Source organism: Mustelus asterias, chromosome 7 (assembly GCF_964213995.1).
Source record: "Mustelus asterias chromosome 7, sMusAst1.hap1.1, whole genome shotgun sequence".
NCBI classification, from domain to species: domain Eukaryota; kingdom Metazoa; phylum Chordata; class Chondrichthyes; order Carcharhiniformes; family Triakidae; genus Mustelus; species Mustelus asterias.
Window position 1 is genome coordinate 81,228,390 of NC_135807.1, and position 21,249 is coordinate 81,249,638.

At 42.9% G+C, this 21,249-nt stretch overlaps 1 protein-coding gene across 2 annotated transcripts in view; it reads left to right on the forward strand.

Moving 5' to 3' along the window:
- The window catches only part of LOC144496128 (cysteine-rich secretory protein LCCL domain-containing 1-like), a 54,565-nt gene extending 38,737 nt beyond the window's left edge, over positions 1–15,828 (forward strand). For both annotated transcript variants that reach the window (XM_078217112.1, XM_078217110.1), the window contains exons 11-15: positions 1,938–1,981; positions 2,073–2,145; positions 5,003–5,078; positions 10,559–10,692; positions 14,162–15,828. In XM_078217112.1, coding sequence (XP_078073238.1) covers positions 1,938–1,981; positions 2,073–2,145; positions 5,003–5,078; positions 10,559–10,692; positions 14,162–14,213 — 379 coding nt within the window. In that variant the 3' untranslated portion in view covers positions 14,214–15,828. The remainder of the gene's footprint in view (positions 1–1,937; positions 1,982–2,072; positions 2,146–5,002; positions 5,079–10,558; positions 10,693–14,161) is intronic.
- Positions 15,829–21,249: the final 5,421 nt, after the last annotated feature.

Genomic DNA, 21,249 nt, shown 5'->3' on the forward strand with positions numbered 1-21,249 from the left:
GTGGAGTTTGCACATTCCATTGATTGACCATTCTAAACTGCCCTTTAGGGGATTAGCAGGGTAAACATGTGGTGTTGTGGGGATAGGGCATGGGAGGGACATCGGTACAGGCTTGAAGGGCTGAATGGCCTCCTTCTGTACTGTAAGCATTCTATGGTTACACCATACTGCCCTCTCTGAGCTGATGAATCAGTATTCCTTTATGTTGAACACCATTTGGAAGAAATACTGAGGGTAGCAAAGGCAAAGAATGTGCTCTGGGTGGACTAACTCGGTGCCCATAACCAAGAGGGACAGTGGCACAACTACTGACTAAACCTGGCTGAGTAATGTAGGACTTAGCTGCCTGGCTGGACCTGCGGCAGGTCGTAGAAGTACCAACACACGGGGGAAAAAACTTTAGCCTGTCTGCCTGTCACTGCTGTATCTATCCACGACAGTGTTGGTTGGAGTAACATGAGCACAGTCCTTGTGAAGGCCAAGAACCATCAACACAAAGGAAGATGGTTGTGGTTAAAGTCATCTCAGCCCCAGGACATCACTGCAGGAGTTCCTCAGGGTAGTGTCACAGATCCAGTCATCTTCAGCAGCTTCATCAATGACCGTTCCTCCATCATAAATTCTGAAGTGGGGAATGATTGCACAGTGTTCAGTTAATTCATAACTCTTAAGATAATTAAGCAGTCCATGCTCACATGCAGCAAGATCTGGGGGTTATCACTGATCAGAAACTGAATTGGACCAGCCACATAAATACTGCAGCTAGAATAGCAGGTCACAAGCTGGAAATTCTGCAATGAGAGCTCACCTCCTGACACCCAAAGGCTGTGCACTATCTACAAAACACAAATCAGGAGTGTTATGGAATACTTTCCAACAGCCTGGATGAGAGCAATTTCAACCGCATTCAAGAAGATCGATATCAAGAGGACAAAGCAGTTACCTGACTGGCACCCCATCCACCACTATAAACATTCGCCCCCTCCACCATTGGCTCACAGTGTCTGCAATGTGTGTCATCTACAGGATGCTCTGAGCAACTGGTCGAGACTCCTTCAACACCATTTTCTAAACCAGAAACTTCTACCATCTGGAATAACAAGGGCAGCAAATGTATGAGAACAGCATTAGCTGCAAATTCCCCACCAGGTCACAGATGATCCTGACTTGGAACAACATTGCCTTTCCTTCACTGTCTCTGGGTCAAAATCCTGAATTTCCTCCCTCACATGTGGCCCTTGCAACACATGGACAGTGGCAGTTCAAGAAGGCCACCTTCTCAATAATTGCTGGCCAGTGGTGCACACATCCTGTGGTACACACATCCTGTGGTACACACATCCTGTGGTATGCATGAAGAAAATAAAGTTGTCACCACATCAGAGTAATAAAAGGAATTAAAGACTTGTGTTTATATAGAAGTTTTCACAACCACTGGACGCATCAATGCATTTTACAGTCAACAAAGTACTTTTGAGGGATAAATATTGGGCAGGACACCTTGAATAGTTCCCCGGTCTTTTTCGGAATAGTGTTATGGGATCTTTGATATCCAGCTCCAAAGAGCAGATAGGGCTTCAGTTTAACATGCTATCCAAAAGACAGTGGTTTTTTACATTGTTGCACCCTCTCAGCACTGAACTCCTCATGTCCTGGAGTGGAGCTAACTCACAACCTTCTGACTCAGAGACCAGGGAGCTACCAACTGATCCACCTAACAGCTGAGTCAGCAAAAGAATTAAAGAGTCCAATGCACAATTAATGATATTTAGAATCAAAAACACCTTTTAAACTCAGTGATATTTAGTATTATATAATCAGCTATTTTGTAACTGAACTGCTTCAACAATTGTTCCAACAATGTGAGTTTTTGATTATAAATTGAAGATCTGTTATCCTCACTATCACAAATTTACAGATTTCTCCCTTTCCTTTAGTAAATATAAAGCTGCCAATTCATTTACCGTCTCTAAAGTAACAGGTTAGTACTTTTAAGAAATATTTTACAGTTTTTAGTTTATTGCAATTATGTATATCTTAATTATTGACTATAATTTTTATTTTCTACATAGTCCAATCTGCTAACTGCCAGACAAGAGGACATCAAATATGCACGTACAAAAAACCAACTTCACATTGTCCCAGGTAAATGTATGACGCACTGTCTCATATTAATTATCATTTTACAGATGGATTTTGCAGTTTGTCCTCATTCCACCCCTGCCGCTCCCACCCACTCCCAAATCATCGGCTTTGCATCCTCCGTGCTGCCAGGATCACTCTGCCTCATTTTTGGGAAGTGCATGATATGGAGCTGCTGAGTTTGCAGTTCTTTGTTCTTTCTGGAAAAGCAGCTCACTGTTCAGCAGCTTTGAAATGGATAACTCAAAAAGTATACAAACAATTCAGGAATTAAATATGTGAAGTTACAGGTTAGAAGTAAACCACTGATATTTCCACTGCTAAATCATGTGATTTGAAATTGTCCACTTTTGGTGTTGTGAGGAGTATGATATGTAAAGATGATTAAAAGTAGAAATGAGGGGGTTCATTTTTCAATATATAAACCTTCGCCAAAAAGTGTCACTTCACTCCCATATGTTTGGAGAAGTGATAGTTGGGGAATGCCTGGCCAGGCTGAGGACATGAAAGTCCAGCTAAATTTAACAACAAATAAGTGAGCTTAATGTAAGATTGCAGAGTGGGTGGAAACATGAAAAACTTTATGAAGCTCAGTAATTTTTAGTATTACAGAATTCTCTGTTGTATAACTGGAACAATAACTGTGGCCAGAGGGTTACTCACTGCACACTTCATTTTGTGCAAGGATTAGAGTTTCACTTCTGAATGGCACAAACACAACTCATCAGAACAAGCAGTCATGATTATGAGTGTCTTTCCATTGGGAGACATTATGTACAAGTGATTAACACTCTTGCCCACATTGTGCAGCTACATATTCTTGAGTTTCCTAACCCTGCTGCTATGACTTGGTGCATCCCTGATATCCAGAGCAGATGTGGAGTTAGCTTGCTGACTGCTACGCCCTGTTGTATGTGTTGACCTTGGCAAATCATAGAAATCATAGAAATCATAGAAACCCTACAGTGCAGAAGGAGGCCATTCGGCCCATCGAGTCTGCACCGACCACAATCCCACCCAGGCCCTACCCCCCATGTCCTTTGGTGGGCCAAGATCTGGAGGGCCCCGGCCTGCTTTGGGCTCCTGTTGTGTGGCAGTGACACATTTCTTGGTGTGTGGCACTGCAGTGGATGGGGGTCACATGAAGAGGGGATTGGGAACAGCCAAACACTCCAGGAATCACCAAGGTGGATGGTCCTATGGTGTCGTGCTGCAGCTCCTCTTCCCTATGGTGCTTAAGGGTCCCCTGGTTGATTCCTTGAGGAGAACTGGCAGCTGGAGTGAAATTGAGATGCCCTGTAACCCTCTCGCACTGACATTAATGGATACCAGCAAGTGCCTCGGTGATAGAATGAAGCTCATGCAGCAGTGTAATTGTTTTAAAATAAAGTTAATTTCTTAGTGTCACAAATAGGCTTACATTAACACTGCAATGACGTTACTGTGAAAATCCCCTAGTGGCCACACTCCAGCGCCTGTTCGGGTACACTGAGGGAGAATTTAGTATGGCCAATGCACCTAACCCACGTCTTTCGGACTGTGGGAGGAAACCCACACAGACACGGGGAGAATGTACAAACTCCACACAGACAGTGACCCAAGCCAGGAATCGAACCTCGGTCCCTGACACTGTGAGGCAGCAGTGCTAACCACCGTGCCACCATGCCGCCAGGATCAATGTCCGGGACCAAGGTCTCCATGGTGGCCACCATCCTACCAGTGTTGACCTCAATGCGCTGGCATGCTGGCACAATCACTTTAATGTGGAGATGCCGGCATTGGACTGGGGTAAGCACAGTAAGAAGTCTCACAACACCAGGTTAAAGTCCAACAGGTTTATTTGGCAGCACTAGCTTTTGGAGTCTCAGGCTCCTTCATCAGGTGAGTGAAGAGCTGTGTTCACAAACAGGGCATATGTAGACACAAACTCAATTTACAAGATAATGGTTGGAATGTGAGTCTTTACAGGTAATCAAGTCTTAAAGGTACAGACAATGTGAGTGGGGAGAGGGCCAAGCACAGGTTAAAGAGGTGTATATTGTCTCCAGCCAGGACAGATAGTGAGATTTTGCAAGCCCAGGCAAGTTGTGGGGGTTACAGATAGTGTGACATGAACCCAAGATCCCGGTTGAGGCCGTCCTCATGTGTGTGGAACTTGGCTATCAGTTTCTGCTCAGCGATTCTGCGTTGTCGTGTGTCGTGAAGGCCGCCTTGGAGAAAGCTTACCCAAAGATCAGAGGCTGAATGCCCATGACTGCTGAAGTGTTCCCCGACTGGAAGGGAACACTCCTGCCTGGTGATTGTCAAGTGATGTTCATTCATCCGTTGTGATAGCGTCTGCATGGTCTCCCCATTGTACCATGCCTCAGGACATCCTTTTCTACAGCGTTTCCAACGCTGCAGGAAAGGATGTCTTAGGGCCTTGAGTCACAATATTGGCTTGTGGACAGTATCTGATGCGTCGCCAATGTGCCTGACTGATATTAAGAACTTTATATGTAGTATTGTTGAAATCCATGCTGAATAATTCAGGGTGAGGGTGTGTGTAATGTAATAGATTTGTATTGGACACAACTGACTATGAGGAACTAGGACTAGATCCATTGATGTTGAAATAGTTAAGATAAGGACATTAATGTATCTTAATATACATTTAAGGATCTGTGATAGGAATGATTTTGAATTGTTAAGCATGACACTGAAGTAAAGGCAATATTTAATAAGGGTCGGAAATGTGCCGAAGCATTTTGGTTATTCCTTTCTGTGAACACTCCAACAGTGCCCACATGGTCACCATTGCTTGTGATGATTTTAGTTGGACTGAAATATTGAACCCATGCATTTTGCTCTGTAATTTCAGGATATATTGTCCACAAAATTGCATGCAGGAAAATCCACATCTGGCTCGCGTAATTGGAACACATGTCTATTCTGATGTAAGTAGCTGGAATGCATATTGTGAGGTGATATATATCAGTTATTAAATGAAGTTTCAGTGTTATATCATGGTTAATGCACTATAATCCAATTAACAGTTGTAATTAACAGCACAACATGAGGGGCTATGCATCATCTCATTCTCCTCTGATGATTGTTATGCTTCATTTTTAATGCATATCATTACCAAATACATGTTGAACAAGCGAAGAGAGCATCCAGTGGAACACATACCTCCACCACACTCAACGTTACGACAATTACGTAGCTCGTCCTTTGAGGCTTTTCTCTGTCTGGTTGGTGTTCCATAATTACAAGGATGTAAAAATTAATATTTTTATTAAGAACTTCCATCTTATTGAAGAGACTTCAAGCCAATCCATATCCAACAACTTGCTCTGAAAACTCTGCAATCGTTTTGACAACCCATGACAAATTCCACCACAGCAGCTGAGACAATCCGCAATATTCAAAAACAATCACCAACATTCCAAATAAAGCAACCACAACATTCTTTAAAACGTCCATTTGCTATAGCCCCCAGTATTAACAGAGCCTGAAAAAAAATCCTAGATCTGGCTCTTCCTTTTTGCCAAAAACTAATCATTTTGTTGGACTGCTCTGAGATTCTGCAAGCCTCTTTGACTGCTGGTATCCGGAGCCGTGATGGCAGCAGTCATAATCTACTAGGCAAAAAACTGAGCTTGCATGACTCCAGCCTGAGATTCCACTGCAGCACACCGACTTTGAGTGGTTTCTGCTTGTGTTGCAATGAGACATCATTGATGCTGCCTCGTGGTTGGATCCATAAGTGTGCCAATGGAGTTTGCCATGACTGCCCACTATAAAGCATGTGCATGGTGCCACTGGCATGGCACTCAATTTTAAGGTTCACTTTCCCCCACAACTGCCTGCCATCCCACCCCTGGGTATCGTAAAATTTCAGCCCACGGGTTAACCATTGGTGTCAATTGTGTTGTACACAAAGTTTTACTTTGCGTGCGTCTGACCCATAGTCGAAGTTTTCAAACTCTACTCCGTTGGAAAAAGAAAGTAGCAGTTTGTTTCCAGGCAGAATATACGCATGCACTCAAGCATCTACAGTGGCTTTTGGGAGCATCCAGCCTCTTTTTTTTTATGATGCCACAAATTGTTCATACAATATATTCTTAGAAGGATGCTACCACTGGTACCAGCTAGCTCTCTGCATCTGGGCTACGACGCTTTCCAGCGAGCTTGGACTCAAAACCGAGCCAATATTTGTTTATTTTTTATTACTCCTGTTTGCCAAAACTGTGTGGAAAGTTTTGCAGTCCAAGTATAGAGAACAAGGGAGCCACAGTGATGCCATCCTTTCCAGAATGAATGAAGTAAAGTAAGTCATATCCATGGGTGGCAAAAACATGTAATGTTATAAGTGGGAGTTCCCCCAATTCAGATTTACCACTTAAAGAAAACAAAATGGATTTATATTTTCATCTTCATTTTTCTTTCAACCTCAAATGTTCCTGGTGCAGACTTTTGCCCAGTTTGCAGAATTTTACATGCATTAAAATTTACTGTGCTTAGCTTCTCAATATTCATTCGCAGCACCAAAAAAAACCACCCCACAGTAAATGCCTCTTATGTTATCAATCAAATGCCTGTACAATAATAATGTGTGAAAAAGACCTTTATGGCATCAAATTCAGGTCTTAACCTTTTTTATTCAGTGATATTGATTATTGTTACCATGCCAATATTTTATACCTGTTCAGCAAGCTCAGGGTTTTTCAAATCTTTATTCACCAAATTTAAGGACATAAACTCCAATTACAGTTATAGCCCAGAACTTCAATCTCCTTCAAACATTGACAGTCTTATGACAGTATTGTTTCAGATGAATTGACTTTTAAAATAATTGCATGTGCAAGATTTGCATGTGTGCATTCACTTAATGATTGTGTTAGTAGTTTCTGAGTTATTGCATTGTACAAATGTGCATCTTAACTGGGAATCGTAGCGGCGGGACAAAAAATTTGGCAAACCATTTTACCTCAGGCGGTGGGAATTTCCGACCCCGGGGGGAGAGTGCAGCTGGAAAATCCTGTCCAGGATGTTTAGAATTGTGTGAACTCATAACCTAGAAGTGACATTGAACTTAACAGTATTAAAAACTTTGGGCTTAAGATTGCTTGATTATATAAAGATGTTTTTAATTATTTCAGTAAGGTTGCTGTTGGTTCTTGATCGTGGTTCTCTGGCTCCTCTTGGCCCCACAGATATTTTCCCAATGTGTCTTTTCTTGAACAGCCTCCAATGATAGTGTTCTGAATTTTGCTGAGTGAATTTCAAAAGGAGAATGAAGAACCGAACACAAGTGATAACCTGGATTATGTGACGTCTGAAACATTAAACCATATAAATGAGTTTCAACACAGTGCTAAAGAAGGGGCGGCACGGTAGCACAGTGGTTAGCACTGCTACTTCACAGCTCCAGGGACTTGGGTTCGATTCCCGGCTTGGGTCACTGTCTGTGTGAAGTTTGCACATTCTCCCTGTGTCTGCGTGGGTTTCCTCCGAGTGCTCCGGTTTCCTCCCACAGTCCAAAGATGTACGGGTTAGGTTGATTGGCTATGCTAAATTGCCCCTCAGTGTCCCGAGATGCGTAACTTAGAGGGATTAGCAGGTAAATATGTAGGGATATGGGGATAGGGCCTGGGTGGGATTGTGGTCGGTGCGGACTCGATGGGCCGAATGGCCTCTTTCTGCACTGTAGGGTTTCTATGATTCTATGAAGGGCTGTGTAACATAGCATGAATTGTTTATTCAGCACTGGCTTACAAAATCATCAAAAGGCACGTAGACTAGGAATGGCGGTGCATCATCGGAAAACAACTGCGACTGGAATGCAAGATTTATTCTATTCAAACTTGATTATGCAAGAGTGCATTGGACATTATGGCAGTACAGTGGCAGAAAGCTTGAAGAAATTGACAGCCTATGTTTTTGCATTCCACTTTTCAGGAGGAAGATACCTCGGTTAATGCCTGTCACCGGTTTCATTTTAAAATGGCACAGGGGATTGATTTTCAATGTGGGACCAGGAACACAATGCTCTGATAATTTCTGGATCCCAATCCCACACCAGCCTGTGCCATTCATACAACGCTTTTTAAAAAATGCCTGAATTGGTCCAGAAGTGAACCCGGCACCCAATTAGTGACACCAAGCTCGGCCAGGAGGTGGGAGCTGCTTGCTGAACACAATTTCTAAAGATAAATGGTAACCATGACACCAAAAGGTAAATGGCAGCTATGCTAGAGGCTGCCACTGCCTCCCAGAATGGAGTAGGCAGGACAACAGCTTTACATTGCGAAGAAGTGGCCGAAGGACCATTGCAAAGATATTGCACTTGATCTGAGACCTTTGCCAATAATGTTTCCAACAAGAAAACATTAATTGATTGTTCCCGGCATTGCACCTGTCAGCTGTGCACTAGATACTCCAGACTGTTCACATTTGGCAATCTGTGATTGCAAAATCACCTTCCGACCTTCCCCTGTCCCTTAGCAAGCTCCTCCAGGAGGTTAACGGGCAGTTAATCAGAGGCGAGGATGTTCCCAACAGGCATTCCCTCACTTTGAAAGTACCAGTGCATCCGGAGGTTGCGGGACACTGATACACCATTCTGGAATGCTGTTTTCAAAGCAGGTCTGTTCCTGTTCTCACCTCCACAGGCAACTGAAAATCCTGGCCCATGAGGAACATAAAATTAGGAAATGTTTGAGAAAGGATAATTTGGTACCAAACAGACATTTCTATACACTGACATTTATTAATGTTTACTTATAAAACCATGCTTTATTAAAAAAATGATTTTATGAATTTACTGGCTGGAAACCATTGATTGGATTTTAAAATACGTTCCAGTGACTTGAACCCGCAACTTTCAAGGATGGCTGGAAATTTGCATCGCCATACCCAACAAATTCAAAAGCTATTACCTCAAGCCAACTTGTCTGCAGGAGCTCATCAAAGACAATTGCCTTGGGGGAATGTGAATGAACCACAGCTCTGCTTCCCCATTCACAGGACGTCAAGTCTCAACTGATTTGGGGACCAGCACTAAAGGACTTTGGCTGGGAGAGAAATTCTGGGCGGCACGGTAGCACAGTGGTTAGCACTGCTGCTTCACAGCTCCAGGGACCTGGGTTCGATTCCCGGCACGGGTCACTGTCTGTGTGGAGTTTGCACATTCTCCTCGTGTCTGCGTGGGTTTCCTCCGGGTGCTCCGGTTTCCTCCCACAGTCCAAAGATGTGCGGGTTACGTTGATTGGCCATGCTAAAATTGTCCCTTAGTGTCCTGAGATGAGTAGGTTAGAGGGATTAGCGGGTAAAATATGTAGGGATATGGAGGTAGGGCCTGGGTGGGATTGTGGTCGGTGCAGACTCGATGGGCTGAATGGCCTCTTTCTGCACTGTAGGGTTCTATGATCTATGATCTATAATGTAATCAAATTACAACTGGAATACACTAGCCTTGGCCATATTTGGGTCATCAATCAGTTGAAGAGAGAGGATCATGTGATTGGTCAGCTTAACTTTTTCTGCTTAAGAAACTATTTTCTCCAGACACGAGACAGGAGCAGAAAAGACCCTGAAGTAACAAGATCCCTGTATGGACCTCATTCTCTCTCTCTCCACCCATCATGCAAGTTCAAACTCTATCTACTGTTTGACTATCCAACAGATTGAAAGACCTCAACCCAGCAGCTGATGTCTCCAGAAGAATAGATAAATCATCCATCTACATCTTTAAACCACTATGATGCTGAAACTTAGAAAGGACCCTGAGCTCAGCCTGGATCCATCCAAGTCATCACACGGATCTTTATTGGACTTTAAAATTTCATTTAGTGTTGTTATGGCATTGAAATGTGGTCAGAAATTCATTTTGGGGTCAAAATGAAATGAAAGGAAAGTCTTGCTTTTATATAGCATTTTCACAATCTCTGGATGTCTCAAAACACTTTACAGGCAATGAAGCACTTTCTGAAATGTAGTTTGCACAAAACAAGCTCTCACGAACAACAATGAGACACCAAGTTAATGGTCACCAACACCAGTGTAACCCAATGAACGATTTCTGTTCTATGTTGCAATCATAGTAAGCCATGTATCCATGTGGTCAGCTCCTCTGGACTTCACTTTATCCTTCTCAACTATCCTCATCTCTTTATTGTCTTTACGTCCTCACTGTTTTGGTCCAAAGACTCCTTGCACAAACACTTACACTGTGACTTATTTTACATAACCGAGTGAAGATACCAACTGCAAGCAGCAGTTCCACTTTCAAATATATTGGTTTGCTTTGGCTGTCTAACATCATTTCAAAACCAAAGTGGTTTGTGTTTCCTGATGGTTGTGGAGGAGTGGAGCTGCACAGAGACAAATTTATTTCATATATTAATTACTTTGTAATTTTATTCTCCTCCAGAGATCCAGCGTTTGCAGAGCAGCCGTACACGCCGGGGTCATTCACAATCAAGACGGAGGTTATATTGACATGATGCCAGTTGACAAAAAGAAACATTATGTTGGCTCATACCAGAATGGAATATTCTCTGAAAGGTTGGAACAATAATCTAAAGCAGCAGACTTAGTCAGATGCCAAAGTTAATTTTTGAACAGCAGAGCTTATTCAACTTCTTGGCTAAAGAAAAAAAAATCATAAACAGGCTGAAACAGTCTGTCCCATCCCAATGTTCTGCAAAGTAATGAATGATTTCAGTGGAGAGCATGGTATGCAGAACTGCCAGGCTCCAGTAAGCTGATAAAACATATCCCTTTAAAAGCTGCTTACTAATACAGCATCACAACAAATATTGTTTTCTTTTATAACTAGTTGATAAAGCGTCTGGACTTTATAGACAAATAGAACATACTATGGGATGAATTTTGGTATCATTAATAATTGAGTTTCTTGTCTTTGGAATCATCCTGAATATTAGTCTTTTAATTCATAGGAACTAAATTCTGAAAACTATTGTAAGACACATAAATGAACCTCATGTAGAAACATAGAAACATAGAAAAACTACAGCACAAACAGGCCCTTTGGCCCACAAGTTGTGCCGAACACATCCCTACCTTCTAGACCTACCTATAACCCTCCATTCTATTAAGCTCCATGTACTCATCCAGGAGTGTCTTAAAAGACCCTATTGAGTTCGCCTCCACCACCCCTGACGGCAGCCGATTCCACTCGTCCACCACCCTCTGTGTGAAAAACTTACCCCGAACATCTCCCCTGTACCTACCCCCCAGCACCTTAAACCTGTGTCCCCTCGTAGCAGACATTTCCACCCTGGGAAAAAGCCTCTGAGAGTCCACCCAATCTATGCCTCTCAACATCTTATACACCTCTATTAGGTCTCCTCTCATCCTTCGTCTCTCCAAGGAGAAAAGACCGAGCTCCCTCAGCCTGTCCTCATTGTAGCGCAAGATCGTAAAAAAATGATGAACATTCTAAGGATATGTTCATTGTGATTAAGACACTAAGAAACAGGCTACTATCATAGAATTTCTACAGTGCAGAAGGAGGCCATTCGACTTATAGGGTGGGATTTTCTGGCTGTGCTCACCCCAAAACCAGAAAAGCCAGCCCAAGGTCAACAAACCCTTGTATGATCCGCCCCCCTCCACTCCCCCCCCTAGCCTGCTATGATTCCTTTGGCGGGTGGGATGGGAAAATTCCACCCCCCCCCGCCCCCCTGTAGAGTCTGCACCGATTTTCTGACAGAGCATCTTACTCAGGCCCTATCCCGGCAACCCCACATATTAACCCTGCCAATTCCCCCAACCCATACATCTTGGGACACTAAGGGACAATTTAGCATGGCCAATCCACCTAACCTGCACATCCTTGGACTGTGGGAGGAAACCGGAGCATCTGGAGGAAACCCACGCAGACACGGGGAGAACGTGCAAATTTCACACAGCAGGAAAGAAAACCAGTTTGGAAAAACTGTTAACTCTTTTTATAGCTGCATATTCTTCTATTAAATAACTGCATTGCTAATATAAATAAGACCAATAATAAGGTTTCTTACCACAGTGATATCACCATGTGCCACCTGTACATCACCATCTAGGAAGTTTCCACTTGGTGTGGTTTTTTATTGTTGGGGCAGGCAAGAGTGAGGTAATGATCCCAGAAATACAAACACACACTTCCAGATAAAAATCATTAACAGTTCTTTTCCTTCAGCATATCTTATTGAATGGTCTATTCTGAAATTGCTCCCTCCTAAGTTACGCCCTGCTATAGAAATATGTTTTAAATCAAACTACAATGCACAGAGTTTGTATTCAAGCTCTGCCCAAACCTTCACAGCACTAGTAGCTAAACCATTATCATTATGGTCGGGCACTAAGGACCAGTGACAAATACACTGATAATGGTCTAACTGCACCCTGTTCAAAATTCATGTTAGTGCTATGTTACATAGAACAGTACAGCACAGAACAGGCCCTTCGGCCCACGATGTTATGCCGAGCTTTATCTGAAACCAAGATCAAGCTATCCCACTCCCTATCATCCTGGTGTGCTCCATGTGCCTATCCAATAACCGCTTAAATGTTCCTAAAGTGTCTGACTCCACTATCACTGCAGGCAGTCCATTCCACACCCCAACCACTCTCTGCATAAAGAACCTCCCTCTGATATCCTTCCTATATCTCCCACCACGAACCCTATAGTTATGTTCATAATATAACATAAGAACTAGGAGCAGGAGTAGGCCATCTGGTCCCTCGAGACTGCTCCGCCATTCAATAAGATCATGGCTGATTTTTTTGTGGACTAAGCTCCACTTACCCGCCCGCTCACCATAACCCTTAATTCCTTTACTGTTCAAAAATTTATCTATCCTTGCTTTAAAAACATTCAATGAGCTAGCCTCAACTGCTTCACTGGGCAGGGAATTCCACAGATTCACAACCCTTTGTGTGAAGAAGTTCCTCCTCAACTCAGTCCTAAATCTGCTTCCCCTTATTTTGAGGCTATACCTCCTAGTTCTAGTTTCACCCGCCAGTGGAAACAACTTCCTTGCTTCTATCTTATCTATTCCCTTCATAATCTTATATGTTTCTATAAGATCTCCCCTCATTCTTCTGAATTCCAATGAGTATAGCCCCAGTCTGCTCAGTCTCTCCTCATAAGCCAACCCTTTCAACTTTTGACATACTACACTTGGTCCCCAACTCCAAATCATCTATGTAAATCGTAAACAATTACGGTCCCAACACTGATCCTTGAGGTACACCACTAGTCACTGATAGCTAACCGGAAAAACACCCATTTACCCCCACTCTTTGCTTTCTGTTAGTTAACCAACCCTCTATCCATGCTAATACATTACCCGTAACACTGTGCACCTTTCTTACGCAGCAGTCTTTGGTGCGGCACCTTGTCAAATGCCTTCTGGAAATCCAGATACACCACATCCACAGGTTCCCTATTGTCCACTGCACATGTAATGTTCTCAAAGAATTCAACCAAATTAGTTAAACATGACCTGCCCTTCATGAACCCATGCTGCGTCTTCCCAATGGGACAATTTACATCCAGATGTCTCGCTATTTCTTCCTTGATGATAGATTCAAGCATTTTCCCTACTACAGATGTTAAGTTAACTGGCCTATAGTTAACTTAAGACATGTGATTATCCTCCTTACAATACACCAGATCTACAACATTTTCTGAACACAGGAGTAAAATACTGTGGATACTGGAAATCTGAAATAAACAAAATGCTGGAAATGCTCAGCAGATCAAGCTACATCTGTGGAGAGAAATGTTTCAGGTCGATGACGTTACACCAGAATAGTTGAGCATTTTTATTTTTACAATATTTCAGGATCCATTTGCAATTTGATGCAAACAGCGAATATTTTTTCTGTTTTCTTAAGTATTAAACTTTCAGAAAAATAGACAAACTATAAAATTAGACTGTTAATCAAGTGTTAGTCCTTTGGGAACAGCTATTGAAAAAGAATATGTATTAACATTTAACTAACGTTTTTCTCTCTCTTTTAGCCTTAAAAATCCACCTGGAGCTAAAGCATTCAGAATATTTGCAGTCATTTGATTCCAGCCAGAAAATAATCCAGAAAAGTTAGTAGAAGACTTGGAAGAAGCAAAGGAAAGTGTTTCAACTATTTGCTGTACTTTTTGCTGAGTTGTGATATTGGCAGAAACATTTTAATCCATTGCAAACCAAACATTTCTGTACCATATATTGAAAAAAACCTATTGCTGAACATCAGAAACAAAGATCAGATGTACCTAATCAGCTAATAATAAACTTATTACATTCAAGTGCCCCATTTTTAATTATAATTAGTAAATTTACACTTCTATGATTACTGTTTTCCGACAGAATGCTGCTAACTCAATGACACAACAAAAAGATACAAAATTCGAACTGAAAACCAAGATTAGATAGGACTAAACTAATGCTTTATAAACCTGGCAGTTACTCCTGCAGGCCAGGATGTAAGTCAAATATAATAATGTATTACTGGTAGCAATGAAAAGTTTGTAGAGACAATGGGGAAAAATTAGAACTTATCATGCCCATTTTTGGATGAGAGGAGAGCATCGGGGAGACAAATTTTGTGGCACCCTCTCTTGTAGCCAATCTTTCCCAGGAGCACGCCAGCCCCCAGAGTGGAAGCCAGCAACTTCCAATGCTCCAGGTTGTGCATCTGAAACAGATGTTGGGCACCTGGAATAAGCCAATGTAGAACTCCAATCTTTGTCATCAGCTGAGCAGAACTAGATCCTCGCATGTTCTGTTCAGTTGATCAGGCTGTTCAGTGACCGAACAAATGGTCCTAAAAGGGACCATTGGAGACCGCCACCCCCCCTGCCCCTGCCATGCCCCAAAGGTATGTCAACTTATTATTAGTTTCATGTCTGCGGAACCAGGTCGAATATGAGTACTCTTCCTGTCACTGTAAAGGTACCGTGGGCTATTGCCAAGACAGGTGTGCCCACTCCCCTGTCCCCTCCTGCTGGTTTGCTTCCCCTTCCTCAAGACCTAGCTGGTAGTTGGTTTAGTGTTGAAACTGGCTGTATTTCTTGAAGCCTCAGCCTGTGAGCTGAATTGGACAGTCTGTTGGCATCTGCAGGTAAAGCCTGAATTTCCAGTGAGCTCAGGCGTTACGTACAGGTGCATGTTCACTTTGTGACACTCACTTCACAGCAGTTATCAACACTAGCCCAAGTTCTTGGCCAATATGGTAAAATTCTTCACACCAGCATTTGTAATGTAATTCAAAGAAATTCTCGGCAAAGTTAGCGTAGTGTATGCACAAGTGGACCATATAACTTAGATTATAAAGCACTACTTTGGAAAATAAGCTAGCACATATACATTCCATGTTTTGGTATGTGAAACATGGCATTAAGGTGATGTTTGTTCCTATAAAAAACTATATTGCTTACAGACCACAGATCTGTTGAAAATTATTTATGTTATTTTGTTATCATGGTTAAATTGCCTTTTGTACTTGTAACTTTTAAACATTTTATGATATCGGTCTTTCAAACAATGCTGTCTGCCATTATGTATCTTTACTACCTCAGATACTGTACTTGGTTGTAGTATATGTGCTTACACAGATTTTTTTTCAATTCTGAAAATGCATTCTATCAAATATTTTGAATTAAAGACCCCAAAGAGTAAATATTGCACCTTTATTGTTCAGCGTGTCTTCCATTATTTGTACACAAAAAGAGGATCTCTTTTACTGTATCTCCTACTGCTGACCAGGGAAATGAAATCAGCTCCCACTCTGTCCGCAGTTGTCCAGGCACGTCCAGTTGTGCCTGGGACGTCACTGTCAGCGGTGATGACACTGCAAGGCTGTGGGGAGTGTGTCCTCAGCCCTTGTGGCATCAGCAAACGCAGTTCATCTTTTTAGAAGCAGTTTTATTCATCTATGTCCATCTTTGGAAGAAATGAATGAATTAGGAGACTAATGAATTCAAGCTTTTGTAAATTATTTCAAGCATTTTATTTTAGTAAATCTGAGAAAAAGCACAGATGCACTTGAAGAACCTTCACTGATAGTTAATTATTTTTGATGAAGTTTGAAAGGACTATACAGGAGTGTATATTATCTCTGTAAGGGGGAAATTTTAACTCCTGAAAATTGTAAGGTGAGTGTTTAAAATGTTTAAGCAAAAAAAACGAAGGGATTCTCCAATCTTGTTTGCTCACCACCACTGCCAGCAAGAATGGAGAATCTGGAGCTCAGCCAAATCTCCGTTCACTACAGCGGGACTGGAGAATCCCAGGCGTGGGAGAGGTCAGAGAATTCCAGCCTCAATCTCAACTGTAACCTGCCCATATCTGCTTTTAATGGAGGTGAGATGTGGATAGACAACTAACCCTCAAGGAGGCAGGTTGACATATTGGGTGGAATTTTACGAGTATGTTTGTAAGTGTCCAGCTAGTATGAAAATGGGAGAGTTGCAGATCCATTTTTTGGGCGAGTTTTCACGTCCAATTTTGTGCACATAATGCATGGAAAAATGGTCTAGACCATTCTGCAGGCCAGTCTGCAGAGGAAGCTATTGCGCATGCACAGACCTCTGTGCCTGTGCCTTCACATGCGCAATAGCAACTGCAGAGGGAGCTATTGCACTGATGCAGACCTCTGATTTTGCACATGCACAGCAGCAGCAGAGGTCTGACAGAGTGAGAGCTGTCAGGCCGCTGCTGTTGCAGGCAGCCTGAACAAACTTCCCTGCTCCCCCTCGCCACAATTGCAGGGGCTTGTGACTGATCATGAGCCACACACCACCCAAAATGCAGCCTCCACCGACCAGCTAGGTTGCTCCCCACCCCCAGCAATGATTGCGATGCAGAGCAGGCCCCCTTGATCCGACTGCAGGCAGAGTGGGCCGCGGCCCCCCTTCCTCCCCAATCGGGCCGCCCCTTCAGGCCCCACCACCATAGGCCCTGCCTCCATAGACCCCCCCCCCCCGTTGGGCAGTGCCAAGATGCCAGACTGGTAGTGCCTGGCTGGCACTGTCCAAGGCCCCCCTCCCTGCCATCAGCCTCCCTGGGGGACCTCAATGTTCTTCAGATCTATCGGTGAAGCCAACGCGGCTGTTCCCTGTTCATGGGGAGCAGGTGATTTCCTTGCCAGAGAGAACCTCCCCGACGAGGTTATAAATGCAACTGAGCTCGGATGATTCAGCGCTGGGCTCACTAATGCCATGTGAATCCTCATTAAAATATGTTTGAATAAATTACTCGGCCAATCACCCATTTCCAGCCGATGTCGATCCTGCTTTCTCGACTCTCACACAATTTTACTAGTTCGCTCTGCCTATTGAGGGTGAGGCGAACCAATAAAATTCCACCCATTAAGTACTATATTGAAGCTGCATACCTCATTTGTATTCAACATTTTGAATTTAACTGTAGACTGCTGAAACTGTCAACTGCTAGCTTCTTGACCACCATCCTCCACTCATTTCATCGACCCCAGAAAAACGCCACTTCTTTGGAATTGATCCATCTCCCTGGGGCACAGACAGAGCTGACTCTGCAACTTCCTCTCGATTGTCCCCCTACAACTGAAACCCCGGCCAGAATCTTCCAATCCTGACAGGAGTGGCAACTGTGAAGAGCAGGGGAACTTAATTTGACACAAGGCCAAATATCAGATTCCTTGGGATGAACTGGCAGAACTTTGTTTTTCTTTATTCATTCATGGGTCATGAGCATTACTGACTGGCAAGAATTTATTGCCCATTTCTAGTTGCCCCTGTACAACTCAGCTAGGCCATTTTAGGGAGCAGTTGAGAGTCAACCACATTGCTGTGGATCTGGAGTCGCATGTAGATCAGACCAGGTAAAGACAGCAGATTTCCTTCCCTAAAGGACAACAGTGAACCAGATGGGTTTTTCCCGACAATTGACAATGGTTTCATGGTCATCAGTAGATTCTTAATTCCACTCTCTTAATTATTGGTTCACTCCATGGAGAACAAGGCTCAGTTGAGTTCTGCTCTTGAGGTTGCAGCACCCTGTGGACTATCATTCAGCAATGGATCGTATTCCATGGACTATGGAGACCACAAACCACGGCCATCTGAAGTGCCTTCTGTGGAACCTTAGTGGAAGCTCAGAGCTGTGATCACTGGGGAGTTTCATTGTAGCTGCATCAGAATAAGTAACAATGTAGAAGAAATGGGCATTAGGTGATATTCGATTCTTAATTATTCAAGATTTGGAACAAAGAATGAAGAATATCAAATCTTTGAATCTTCCAGCACCATATGATGGTGTTAGTTTTCTTTGCATTACAGTTGGTTTTAACATTCCTTAATAAAGGTGTGGACTTGAAAACATTTTGAATGGTGGATGTGAGGTCCTTTGTGACAATGTAGGAGTGACTTAGTTATTGGAGAGGTGAGGTACCATTCAATTGAATCACTCCTATACTCCATTCAACCAATTATCGTCACCATCACTCTTTGACCAATTCACCTCCCCTGGCTGACACTGCCTCCTGTCCCCCAAATCAGTTGTGTGTTTGCAAAAGGTAATCTACTATGGAACATCTATGCTAATCCAAGCCCACACTTGTTCACTGACTTCCTCAACCCACCAGCAGTACACCTTTCATCATATCACATCACATCACCCATATGGGGCAGCACGGTAGCACAGTGGTTAGCACTACTTCCTCACAGAGCCAAGGACCCGGGTTCGATTTCCAGCTGGGGCACTGGCTGTGTGGAGTTTGTACATTCTTCCCATGTCTGCGTGGGTTTCCTCTGGGGCTCTGGTTTCCTCCCACAGTCCAAAGATGTGCGGGTTAGGTTGATTGGCCATGTTAAATTGACTCTAGTGTCAGGGGATTAGTTGGGTAAATAAGTGGGGTTACGGGAATAGGGCCTGAGTGGGATTGTGGTCAGTGCAGATTCGATGGGCCGAATGGCTTCCTTCTGCACAGTAGGGATTTTATGATATGGAAATAACCAAAAATAATATTCCACAAGCACATAACATGACTGTACAGTAATTTACCTGACTGGAGGTGAGGACAAAGTAAATTTTGTTCCTCCAGCCTGATTCACTACTATTCCCACCATAAATTGTTGGGGGAGCTTAGGAAAGAACAAATCAGTTCCATTACTAACCAATATCACAAAAAGGATTTAAATCAGATGAAAGACCCAAAATTTAATATTTGATTTGGTTGAACCCTCTTTTTAGCTAGTTTTCCGTGAAGACCAGACCAACATGATGGTTGTCGTACTTCCAACACAATTTGTACACACAAGTAATCAACATCTACAATTTGTATATTTAACACTTGGTTTACACCAGAGAAATGGGCAAAATGAGGTCTAATTCCTCCCTCACCCTGAAGAGTCACAAAATCTTGATGTTCCTGTAGATCCCCAGTTCATCACTCAAACCAGCCTCCCATCCATTGACACTGTCTGCACTTCCCACTGCCTCAGAAAAGCAGCCAGCATAATCAAGGACTCCATGCACCCCGGACATTCTCTCTTCCACCTTCTTCCGTCGGGAAAAAGATAAGTCTGAGATCACGTACCAACCAACTCAAAAACAGCTTCTTCCCTGCTGCCATTAGACTTTTGAATGGACCTACCTCACATTTTGATCTTTCTCTGCACCCTAGCTATGACTGTAAAATTCTGCACCCTCTCCTTTCCTTCTCTATGCACGGTATGCTTTGTCTGTATATCGTGCAAGAAACAATACTTTTCACTGTATGTGACAATAATAAATCAAATCAAATGACCCTGAACCAGGAGAAACCACACCATAAATGTATCAAGTATTTATTTGTACAGTATAGCTGGATATAATTCATGCTAACATAATTTTATTTTACAAGTTACAGGCTGCAGAGTAAATGTTGTAGGAAAAAAAGGACTCATGGGGTAAGACTTCCTCTGCATGTGGGCTACAGTGAAATCATAGATGTGTTTATAAAGAATGGGTATTGGCATCTGCCAGAGGGAACAGTTTCAGCAACAGATCGATCCCAACGTCTTAATTTCTAGGTAATTATTACTTTGAGCGTTTAGTAAGAGAGAGCACTTTTAAGGATTTGGGAGGAGAGAGAATTCTATTTGATTTTTATATAAATCAAGATAACATCTAATATTACTCTTTTTATGATATTCATGCAGCGACATCAAGGTGTTCATCATTTGGGTATCTGTTCATTATGTCGAATGATCATTTGAAATTTGGGTGGTTCAGCATCATATTCATACACCTCAGGCAAAACTCTACGGTGAATAATCCAGCCTCAGAATCATTTTAGAAAAGGACATAGAACATAGAACAGTACAGCACAGAACAGGCCCTTCGGCCCACGATGTTGTGCCGAGCTTTATCTGAAACCAAGATCAAGCTATCCCACTCCCTACCATCCTGGTGTGCTCCATGTGCCTATCCAATAACCGCTTAAATGTTCCTAAAGTGTCTGACTCCATTATCACTGCAGGCAGTCCATTCCACACCCCAACCACTCTCTGCGTAAAGAACCTACCTCTGATATCCATCCTGTATCTCCCACCACGAACCCTATAGTTATGCCCCCTTGTAATAGCTCCATCCACCCGAGGAAATAGTCTTTGAACGTTCACTCTATCTATCCCCTTCATCATTTTATAAACCTCTATTAAGTCTCCCCTCAGCCTCCTCCGCTCCAGAGAGAACAGCCCTAGCTCCCTCAACCTTTCCTCATAAGACCTACCCTCCAAACCAGGCAGCATCCTGCTAAATCTCTTCTGCACTCTTTCCAGCGCTTCCACATCCTTCTTATAGTGAGGTGACCAGAACTGCACACAATATTCCAAATGTGGTCTCACCAAGGTCCTGTACAGTTGCAGCATAACCCCACGGCTCTTAAACTCCAACCCCCTGTTAATAAAAGCTAACACTCTATAGGCCTTCTTCACAGCTCTATCCACTTGAGTGGCAACCTTTAGAGATCTGTGGAATTGGACCCCAAGATCTCTCTGTTCCTCCACAGTCTTCAGAACCCTACCTTTGACCCTGTAATCCACATTTAAATTAGTCCTACCAAAATGAATCACCTCACATTTATCAGGGT